The 11,817-nt window shown below is 38.7% G+C and overlaps 1 protein-coding gene across 1 annotated transcript; it reads right to left on the reverse strand.

The window, feature by feature from the left end:
* Positions 1-4,524: 4,524 nt before the first annotated feature.
* On the reverse strand, positions 4,525-7,652 carry LOC116264689 (B3 domain-containing protein Os01g0723500-like). The gene is made up of 3 exons (XM_031645036.2): positions 7,125-7,652; positions 5,171-5,668; positions 4,525-4,924 (listed from the first exon to the last, which is right to left on the reverse strand). The coding sequence occupies exons 1-3, from the start codon at positions 7,281-7,283 to the stop codon at positions 4,652-4,654; spliced, it is 930 nt and encodes a 309-aa protein (XP_031500896.1). The 5' UTR covers positions 7,284-7,652; the 3' UTR covers positions 4,525-4,651.
* Positions 7,653-11,817: the final 4,165 nt, after the last annotated feature.

Genomic DNA, 11,817 nt, shown 5'->3' on the forward strand with positions numbered 1-11,817 from the left:
GGCGATCCACCACAGGATTTTGTGTTTTTCTTGGTGCAAATTGTGTGTCTTGGAGTGCAAAGAAGCAAAATAGTGTAGCCAGATCTAGTACCGAAGCTGAATATAGAGCAATGGCATCGACAGCGGCAGAACTTACATGGATACAATTCTTAATGAAGGACATTGGAATACCAATTATCAAAGTCCCAATTTTATATTGTGATAATAAGAGCTCACTTTATATGACGGCAAATCCAGTATTTCATAACCGAAGCAAGCACATTCAGATTGATTTTCATTATGTTCGAGAAAGAGTAGCTCAAAAGCAACTTCAAACTAAGTATATTTCAACCACAAATCAAGTTGCCGATCTGTTTACCAAAAGCTTATCAAAGCATACTTTCAATCATCTCAAGACCAAACTCAGCCTTCAGCAGCGGCTTAGTTTGAGGGGGAATGTTAACAAAACTGATAAGGATGAATCCGTTGGAGAGAAAATCAGCAATCAAGATATGGAGCTGGTAATAAAAGATTGTGATCAAATAAAAAAGGCAGAAAAATCAGAAGAAAGGGAAAGGCGGAAATTTGGGGATCAAATGAAGATTTCATCTAATCTAGGCAAGAACAACCTTGCCTACAATAAGACGTGATTTCTTCCCTATAAAAGGGACTCGACTCTCCCATTGTAATCATCTTCTTATTGAATGAAAAATTGTTCGAGTGCCTTCCGATCGTGGACGTAGGCTCAATCAGAGCTGAACCACGTTACTTGCTGTCTTTCATCCTCCTCTCTTCTTCTGTTTTCATTATGGTTTTCTTGCAGAAAATCCCGCCAGCATTTGTCATTGCATCAAAAGTGTGTGAACACATGCCATACTAGAAAGTCTTGCCGTTAAGAATTGGCCTGTCGAGAAACTGATGATGGGAACAGGCTGGTCTTTCAGAGGGGCTGGAAGGCGTTCTTTGATTTCCAGAGTCTGAGCATGGGAACCTTCTTGGTATTTAGATATAATGGGAAGATGAAGTTCAGCATTCCAGTGTTTGGTAGGAGCTGCTGCGAGGACAGCTATGCTCCTACTGACCTGGTCCATGAAATTACTCGCCATTTGAGAAAACCAGTTCATCTCTCTAGTCAATTTCCTACACCTTGTTATAAAAATTTAAAATGCTGCTGGTGTTGGTATGTCATTGTTTCCTTATTTTGGCTTCCAGTTAACCTTTACATAACTTTGTGCGATTATCATGAAAGGTTCTCGTTTTATTGTCTTTTTGAGGAAGTGAGTGTTTGATGCCAACCTTTGTACTTCTTCTTGCTTTCTTTTTCCTTTCCAACCTCTGGGAAGGTTGTCAGAAAGGCTCACCTTGAGGGTGCTCCTCGGTCGAACACCTTCTTATCAAGCAACCCTTCTTTATTCATTTAAAGTTGTCATTAGATGACATGGCTTTGTCACCAACTTCTTTAAAGAAGGGTTAGTAGACTTGAACGAAGAAGCTGCATCCCATGCGTCAGATGATGCAGATCTTCCCTTTTCCTCCTCATGAGATGGTTGGAGCGCGTCTTCTACCTGGTCTTCATGACGAATGAAGTCAATACTGTGATATGCAGATATTAAGTCTTTTCTGGCAGGGCTTTTGTCAACAATAATAACCGTAAAACGTAATTCCCCCCTCATCGAAAAACCAAAAAATCCCCTGTTTCCAAAGTCATTCCTCTCAACAAATTTCTCCCACCCTTTTCTGAATATCATATCATTACCTGCCCCCAAAATTTCAATGACCCAACATATACTGAACTGGTCTTTCCGACATTTATGATCAACATGACCACCCGCTACCGGCTCCAAATCAATAAATTCATTCTAATAGAAATATAGAATGACATAAAGGAGAATAAAATAATGAATGAACAGTTCACCAAAATGAAGGACAACAAGGAAGCTAAATGAGGAACACTAAGTAATCCATGAAACGTACCAACCACTAGATCAATCGAACAATACGTGTGTCTTTAGCAGGGAATTGACTGTTCCATAAAAATTAAGTCCAAAAAACCATTTCCCCTTCTCTTTGTTCTAGGAAAGGATAAGGGTAAAAAGGATGGACAAACCCGGAAGTGAAGCAGAAAAATAAAAACAAAGATACTACTAATGAGAGAAAATGAGTAGGCATAGCAACTTAAAAGATTGCAGAAGAAGCAAGCAAGAGAATAACGTGGTGCCAGCACTAAAGAGGAAGAAGAAACAAGAAGATGAGGAATGATCAGTCTCAGAACGGAAAGAAGAAAATGATATAAGTCCTTGAACATCCTTCGCACAGTAGCTCCACCTTAAGCTCTGCGGAACAACGGCGGTTTTGCATCTTTGCCGTCTAGTCTCGAGATTCTGAGGCTGGCAAGCTTCCAAGTTGGGTTTCAGAGGAGGAGGAGGTCGAAGCGACCTTCACCTTGGGTTCGATCTTCCCCTCTCTACTGTCTGTGCTTTGTTCTTACAGCTCAGGAGGAAAGGGGCAGCCAGACAACTCTGTCCTACCACCCTCCACCTCTGCTTCTGCCTCTCTCAGTCTCTTGCGCTAGAGCATTTTCTCACATGCATCATCTGTCACAGTCTCACAGAACACGAAAAGCTGCCTCCAGTTCACATTGCAAGATCAAATGGCCGTCAGGATTCCAGACTGCACGGAGATGCAGTCGAACACCATGAAAATTATGATAGGACAAACTTTTACGATAACACCATGTCAGAAGCAAATTTCTTTCTGAATCATATGACATACACTTGTATTTTTCCTGATAATAAAAAAGATTGAAAGCAAGAACTTCGAGTTAAACTTCTGCTACAAACTCAACGACAAAAACCAAAATAGAGAGCGTTGAAATTCCGTCGATGTCTCTGCAAATAAACTCCATGCATATCGGAAGACGATCGAATCTGAACATATTCCGATGAACCAGCGCTAACGAAATGCAGATACATCAAATATGGCAACTATTGGGAATAGCAGTCATATTGAGGCATTCAAAATGATGTAAAACTATTTCCAAATCTAAAGGAGAAATCAAAGGACAGAGCAGCAAAAGAGCATATCTATAAACCTTCTCTGGTACAATTAGAATCTTTTTCTCCCTCGTCCAATGGTGGGAAAGATCGAAAGGAATTGCGGCCTCCGAATGCAGCTTAAACACATTAACTATTGCGTAACGAAGAATATTTCCCCATGCATTTCTCAAAAGCGTCCTCATATTCGAGCGGGTTATGTGTTTAGGCATGAATGGAAAATGGAGATGTTGAAATCATTATGGATTCAGATCCCAATATTAGAGGTCCAAGGTGCAATGCTGCCGGTAGAAGAAATTTCCGAGACTCGGATTCTGACAATGTCAAGTTTTACATGTTTTATGTAAAAATATCATCCCTATGCTCTGGAAGAAAACAGAAATGCCAGCACGCTAACTCATGCACAACTTGTATGTGAATACATCCACGGAGCGTTGCCAATGATACATCCACACATTGATATTATCTATGGATTTTTGCCACTGAATTTTTGGAGATAAGAATCCGAACCTTCCATGAAATGATTCAGTGAAGATCAAGAAAGTTATTACTGATAGGTATGGAGCAGTTATAGATATGCGTGGACCTGTTATTGATCCTGATAACACAGCAAATAATAGAAACAAAGAAACAAATAGTGAAGAACATCAGAACTGTTGTAAAAGCTCCTAAAATCAAGGAGCAATGACCATTGGTAACATCCCCTATATCTGTGAGGGACTTTATCTCCTTGGATATCAAGGCTGAGCCTTCCATGGTGAAAAAAAACGATAAATGATTAATGGAAACAACCATTTCGTTTTGCTTCTTTTATTTTTTTTCAACATGGTATTAGAGAGGTGCTTGCTGAAGAAAACTTGTGTCCCAATGAAAGCTTTTGGATGATGGAAAAGGATCACCGACTTCTTCTCCAAAGCAATATTCACTCCATCCAGTTTTAAAACAAGACGCAAATAGATGAAGGTAATGATGCTGCGCATAGTCTCAAGGAAAATGGTAAGACCGTCAATGCATATGAACAACAAATGGATATGTTCGAACGTCGTTCGAGTTCGAATGACCCTATATAAAGAAGCAGATCCTTGTTGCCAAATACTTTTCTTCATACTGGTCGATTGTTTCAAATGATAAACACTAATTGGCACCTAGCATCTTTCACCTGGCATTTTCATATTTTTATAAAATTGTACATATATACTTAAAAACACTAAGGATGTAAACAGAGAATAGCTGTTCCTAAATCCCATACTAATCATGTGGGATTTAAGGACTACTTTCTCGAGTTATTTTTGTTTGCATCGCTAAGATGATGCATGTGGGAATTAAGAACTCTTTCTCGAGTTGCTTCTGCTTACATCCTGTAAATATGTTAAATTTTATAATAATATGAAAGTGCTAGGTGAAGATTAATGTTTATCATTTGAAACAATCGGAAGAAAAATACTTGGAAACACAGACCTGTATCACATAAACAGCATTTGAACATATTCAATGGCAAAAATCCATAGATAATAACAATGTCTTTTAGATAGCAATTGAACATAACCACTGGCAACGCTCCACGGATATACGATCGTCATTCCCATCATTCTGTCAATTAGCTTGCATACAAATGTTCATTATGTTCCGTCCCGAAAAATATGGACATTGAATAGCTTCTTTCGTGCTACAAATTCAAAAACACAGACATCTCGTTTCTTCAGGCAATGTGCTTCAAAGAAGTTGTGCCACCCAGAACTCAGTGATCTTTCCATACGAGGCAAGGAATGAGCTTTATTGGAGCTGATCCATATCAGGATTTTAACGGGCCATTGCCTACCATCAGGATCCTCAAGCTTCACCTCACAAGTCTTCTTTGGCACACTTCCATTTGGAGCGTCAGCTGGAATACGCTGATAAAAGAAAGAATATACAACAGTAGTTTACAGATCATTTGATCAAGAAAAAAAAAGGCATAGATAATCGGAAATGGTAGACAAAATTCCTGGTTAAATTGATGATGAGCATAAGAAAGCAACTGTAAGCATTCCCACAACAGGAGCGACGGAAGAAGAAGACCATCACCATGACTGTGTAAGTGCAGTGAATGCTTACCAAAATGAAATTGAAAGAAGACAGCCACATGAATAGACGCTTACCATACGATATGAGTCGCTTTCTGCCACCATCTTCTTGAATGTCGGATTAGTAGTCTTTAGTGAAGATGCAGCATCCCACGCTTTCGTTCTTGTGCATTTTTTTTCCATGTCCACGTCAGCAGATTGCAAATGGTCTTCATCAGCAATCACATCCGCAGTGGGAGTTGTTGTGCATTTTTCTTCCATGTCGACATCAACGGACTGCAAATGGTCTTCAGCAGCAATCACATCCACAGTGGGAGTTGCAGGAGACTTCTCCACACAGCTTCTGTTGAAGATGGTGACTGTAAAATGCAACTCTCCATCATATCGGAAAACCAAAAAGTCACTTGTGTCTAAGCCATTCTCCTCAACAAATTTCATCCATCCCTCCTCGAATATTATATGGTCACCCATCCTCAACAATTTTATATCCCAAGATCTACCAGCGTGGTCTTTGACAATGGCTGCTCCAGATTCACCAACTCTCAGATGCTTCAAAAATGCAGGTGGAATTTGCTGCGAAGAAATAACTAGAAAGCTTTATAATCTCCTGGAATGGAACTAGTAGCACACCGACCGAACTGAAACTCTATTCTAGGCACGGGTGGAGCAAGGATTTCTTGCTTGGGGGGCCGAGTTATCCACAGACAAACCATAATACACATACACACAAAAACACAAATATATAATCAAAATATCTAAAAAATATGTACATACGTAATATATGCCTTTCAATTGTCAAATTTCTCTACTATTACACTTCTTATCTCTGCCTTAAATAAATGCTAAAAAAGTTTCCATGAAAGAACAAAATGAAAGAGTGTTCCTCAGCGTATGTGTATAAATGTGGGTGTTTTGTGTATGTGAATAATGACTTTGTTTTCATATCTTTTCTCCTTAAATGCTAAACAAAAACTATTTCGACAACCAAAAAATAAACACAAGTGACTATCCACACAGAATGTGTCACACAGCAAGATCTGGAAGAAACATTTTTGTCATGTTGCCGAAAACAATAATGGCTGTTCCTCTTATGCCCACAACCGACAAATTGCCTAATTCAATTACCAACCAAGAATACAAAATGGCTCACAAAACAGTCTTATATAAATAATTTAATAAAGACAACAAGACACAAAAGAGAGAAGCAAAAAAGAATGCTGAAAAGAACCCAAAGGCGATAAAGTGTTGCTTATCAAAGATAAAGTGTTTGATACTGAAAAGAACCCAAAGCCGATAAAGGGTTACACTTGTTAATGAAGCATTTCGTTTAAACATCTCGAAAGTTGTGAAAATATCTCCCATTTTTCTGGTAACAAAAGTTGGAGGCTTACCCTCCATGCAGCTGTTTTCCGGAATTTAGTAATCAATTATGCAAAATAATGAATGAAGTGTATTCTGTGTCCTCAAAGACCCAAGATCATGTTGATGCCCTAAAATGGCATCAACCAAAAAAAAATTGAAAATACTTGAAAGGGCGCATTAAGTTTTCCAAAATTTTTGGAGGCACAATGAACCAAAAGATCAATCAGATTAATGAAGTTTTTGAAATTCGATTACAGAAGCCCATTAAATTGTTCAAATTCCTACCGGGGCCAGATTAGAATTTTTAAAATATTAATGGATAAATTTAGTTTCCAATATTTGAGGATGGGGTTGGAGGCCGCCCAAGCTCGCCTTGTTCTACGTAAATTTGATGAAAGAAATTCAAGAAGAGAGAGCATGGGAGATTATCATAGTGCTTGAAGAATAAAACTCACACAAGGAAAAGAAAAACACATTCATAATGTGACGGACCATAATAGTTAATACATAATACTGAGAAGCAAATAATAGCAAAGAAAGCTAAAAAACGAGGACAAGAAAGGAGACAAAAGTAGAAACGAAAGAGAGATAAAAGCAGATAGGAGGAGGCAATCCAGAAATGGGGAGTAAATTAGTAAACGAGATGAACGAATAGCAAGACAATCACCAAGCTCTCGCGAAAATCTTCAATCAAGACTTTGAAGAATTGTGGCTTCTTCCATGAACATCCGCACTGCTTCTTCTTAGCAGCCCCTGGAAAACAGCATTGAACTCCGATATTTCGGCGGCGTGTAGCCCTCGCCTTTCCCGAGCAATTGTTTCTCATGTCGGCAGGGGTGGAGGAGGAGGAGGAAGAGGTAGAGGAAGAAAAGAAGAATTGGCGCGCCTATTTATTTTTGGCAGGCGAGGAGCTTTCGCTCCGCAGGTGTACGGTGCACTGCTGTACCACCCTTAATCATGATAGTGGTTCCTTCCTCTTCGTCTGGCGAGTGGCGAATACCTTTCGCTCGGCACTTGTACGGTGTATACCGCCATTTTTTTCATGATCATGATCGTGGTATGGAAACTCAGAAAAGCAAGGGCTTCACTCGTTGGCCATACACGGAAATTGACATGGTGGAGCTGGATTAGGTGTCGTTGATAACTCCTCCCCTTTTTTTCAGTCGTCGAATTGTGATTGTCGAAAGCTATTTCATAATCAAAATTCTAATCCATCAAACGCCTCCTACAAAAGAAACTTCTCTCTACATGGAAAATGCTTGTGCAAGTCTATGAGTATATCCCCTGTTAAGGTTTTCGGCTTCATCTAAACAACTAAACAAAGAGAAGATGTCCCTTTGGTAGTCATGTGAGAATTGCCTCACGAATGAAATTATGCTTATCAATTCCTCAGCTAACTCAGCTCAGCCAGTTACATTCTACCTCTGCAAGGGTTTCACTTTCTCCTAGCAATGGCGTTAGTAATTTAACAATTATAAAACTAAATTAGTAGTTTCAAATTGTTGGGGACACAAGCGACCTGACAAACTAAATTGTTTGAAGCCATCTTAATGAGTCAGTTGGTAAGTCGGAATTAACTCGGATCACTTTAAATTTGTCAAAAAAAGAAGAACCTGAATGTGGTTAGAACCAATCAAAACTTGGGTTCTAATTACAAAATTTCACAGGAAAATCTGATGTGAATGTTCTTGAGTTGCATTTAATTGGATTTTGTAATAAACCTTTTCTAGTTGCATTTGACTTATAATACGAATCCACTTTAACCAACATCTCTTTTAACGAATTCGACGGTGGCAACATTTCTAAGCTAAACCTATGGTGCCTGTAATTCCTTATCTTTGTGTCATTCTTCTTTTTCTTTAAAAGGTAAATTGAATTAATGCACTTTCAGGGATTCATTTTTTAAACCTTAATTTGAAAGACTTAACGTCCTTTAACTCCTAATCAGGATTGAGAAATTGGCTGAAACCGACCGATTTACAAAAATCCAGCTTGAGCTTATTTTTTGTGACTCTTATATATATAGACACATCGACATATAACACAATTTAGCATGATATTAGACAATGTATAGGAAGCTATAAAATATGTTGGTAGAAGAAACATATTCAAATTGGGTTTAATTAAATATTATATGTATGACACAATCCTATCCGATGTTGAATGTTGACGGATTGCTAAAATTTAAATTTTTTTTGCTACATAATAGTTACTATATTAGCATTTCCCAACCAGTTAACACTCATCTATTCGTAATTTGAAATGACTGAGCTTAACCTGGACTTTTGGCTTCTCTACCACTAGAGAGGATTCATCTGTTCCATCGCAACCAAAAGTCAAATTTAGTCCAACCAGGCTGAACCAAGAAGTTGACAGAATGAGAGTACGACGGCGAATGTGCAATTATGGCACACACAACTCCCTGCGAAATGTAGCATGATAATGGCCAAGATATGACGGCTTCTTCCTCATGCTATATAACAAAAGCCATGTACAGGCCTTTTTTATGTTATGTGTGCAAATATGGTTCTTTTTCTCAAAATTTTTCATTTGTAATTAATATACTAACCTTTCACCATTAGAATGTACCCACATACCGTGTAGTGTAGAGCTGGGTTATCTTTGTAACAGTCTTCCCTACAAAATCACGGCTATTTACTGACGTGTGGAAAAGTCGATCGTGTTAGCAGACGTTCGTCTTTACCGACGGTTCAGATAAAATATCAGTGAATGGAAAGCATTTACTGACGTGTACTGCATCACCATTGCTGAAACTTCTTTCCTTTTGGTCGGTCATATAGCGGTGAATATATTTTACCGCTATAAATCTATTGCACTGAAACTTTCAGGGATGCGTTAGAGACTTTCTTGCACATTTTATTTGGAGGTAAGATGCTGAATTGATAATTAAAATTTTTTGTGCGTATAAGATTCTTTGGTCAAGCCAAAGTGGGCTATGCTAAGGGTTTCATATTTAATAAATCATATTGCATGATCTCTCGCTCATCCTTGACCAGGAAAAAAGTCTTCTAGTTCCTTTTGTCCCAATACTACAGAGTCATGTCAATATCTGGCATCGAACTTTTCGTTTTTCTCCTCAAAGTCTCCCTTGGCAAACTATTATAAAAATGGGCGTGGGTTGAGTTGAAAACAAACTTGGCCTGGTGTGGTTTGAAAAAATAATAATAAGTATTATCCCAAGCAAGAAAGTTTGATACTCGATGAACATCCGGTCCGGCCCAGCCTAATTATTAACAGGGCCGGTGGCTAGGGGCGGAGGGAGGGGGGCCGCCGGTGGCTAGGGGCGGAGGGAGGGGGGCCGCCCGGGCTGTGGCTCGAGTGAGCGCAGGAAATTTTTTTTTTTTACATTCAAAAAAATCAAATTTTTTTAGTTTAGCCCGACCGATCGCTCCTCGTCGCTCCTCTTGGGCCGATCCTGACCCGACTCGCGAATCGTCTTGACCCGACCCTAGAAAAAATCCTAGCTTCGCCCCTACCGATAGCACGCGTCACAATTAACTAATTGAGTCCACACTTGGTCCGATGCCAACCTTGGATAGGCATGACCAGTAACTATACCTTGAAAAGTCTGCCGGGGAACAAGTACCCTCTTCTTCCTTCTTTTTTATTCTTTCAGAGCTACTTACTCAGAAGCAGCCCTCTTGCAGTTTTGAGTTTTTCAAAAATTTCACTTACTTGTGAAGTTAGGGACGTAGAAAAATCAGTAGAATATATCCAATTACTGGTTTGATTTCAGATCTATATATTTAACCAGATGATCCAATTACCCGAGCTTTGCTTGGGTTTGTAACTGAACTTGAATTGGGTATGATATCCGATTATTATCCTTTCGGGCCCGATTGTATATGAATGTTGAATGTTGCACTAGTTGGGTGGTTTCGAAAAATAGGGTTTGCAAACTAGTTAACATTTAGATCTGACCCGATGTGAAGCGGACGTACCCATAAATAAATAAATAAATAAATAAAAAGTGTCATCAAATAAAGGAAAGAAAAAACAGGAAGGCTAATAAAACCTTGCTTCTGTAAAAATTAAGAGGCATCTTTTCTTTAAAAATAGTGTTCGCATCTTTAAAGCTTATGCATGCTTTGACTTAAGCGGGAGATTGAGACCCCATGAGAGTCTAACGAATGACTGACCTTGCTTTTAACTTAGTTTTGATCCTAAAAATTAGGGAAAAAAAAACAATTCAGAGATGAAAAATCTGACTCTCCCAGCTTCTCGAAATTGGGTTTAAACCCACTTTTGGCAACTATGATCCAAACAAGCACCAAATCGAGACAGAGGTCCCTTATGTGGATTCGAGAGTCATGTTAATTAGGACGTTCAAATTGAAAAGGGTCAATACTAAATACCCGAAGAACATAATTGCATCCACTGAAATTTCCACTTAGTTTCATAAGTTTGGAAGCCATTTTTTATTGCGTGGACGATTGTTGAATCTCCAGATGTACCATTATGCATAATCTTTGATGTAAATACTGTTTTTTTTTCGTCTTGAGAACATTTATGTTTTTTCTTTTCGATAATATAACTTTATTTTCACTCTTTTTTTTATGTTCTTGTTTTATTAATTTGTTAATTTTTCTGTTCCACTATACTTACGGAGTCATGATCAATCATCTTATAAACTTGTCCTGCTTCCCGCTTCTTGTCGATTTTTATGGATCGTTTTCCCTCCTTAATATGTCGTATCACTTCCGGTATCTATTTATTCTCTATCCTAATAACTGTAGATTACAGTAGAAAACAGAAATGTTCGAGCCTTAGATATGGGAACCGCCACCGTGCTTGGAATTCAAAGAATTAGCTATTTCTCATGAAGTTTGGATTCTAGATGGGACATTCCATTTTCAAGCCTTCATGGGGTTTGAATCATTTAGCCATAGCAGTCAGGGTGTTACTTCTCTGTCAACATGAAGACTCAGAGCTGGACTTGGGAACTCGACTGTTTGAACTCAGCCTAAGTTGAAGGAGGGCAATACATGTACGAAAATTTCTCTTCAATTGCAGAAGCTTGTTTAGGAGTCATTTTTCTTCTGTAGTCGTCCCCTTTATTGCAGAAACCTGTTCAGGAATTATCTTTAATCTGTAGTCCTCTTTATTGCAGAAGCCTCTTCAGGAATCATGTTTCGTCAGTATTCCCTTGTCAAACTTGTCTTTTGGCAATATTTGTATATATTGGCCCTGGTATTGAAGTGGGTACCCGTTTTTCTCCCAATAGGCAATATTTAGCTGTTCTTTATAAGTGTAGCTCACGTTTCGCCTGTTCCTCTAAACGAGTATTTTCTAACTTCACAAAGGTAATGCACATACATACCTCTAGAAAGGGAGCTGTA

Source organism: Nymphaea colorata, chromosome 11 (genome assembly GCF_008831285.2).
Source record: "Nymphaea colorata isolate Beijing-Zhang1983 chromosome 11, ASM883128v2, whole genome shotgun sequence".
Lineage (NCBI taxonomy): Eukaryota > Viridiplantae > Streptophyta > Magnoliopsida > Nymphaeales > Nymphaeaceae > Nymphaea > Nymphaea colorata.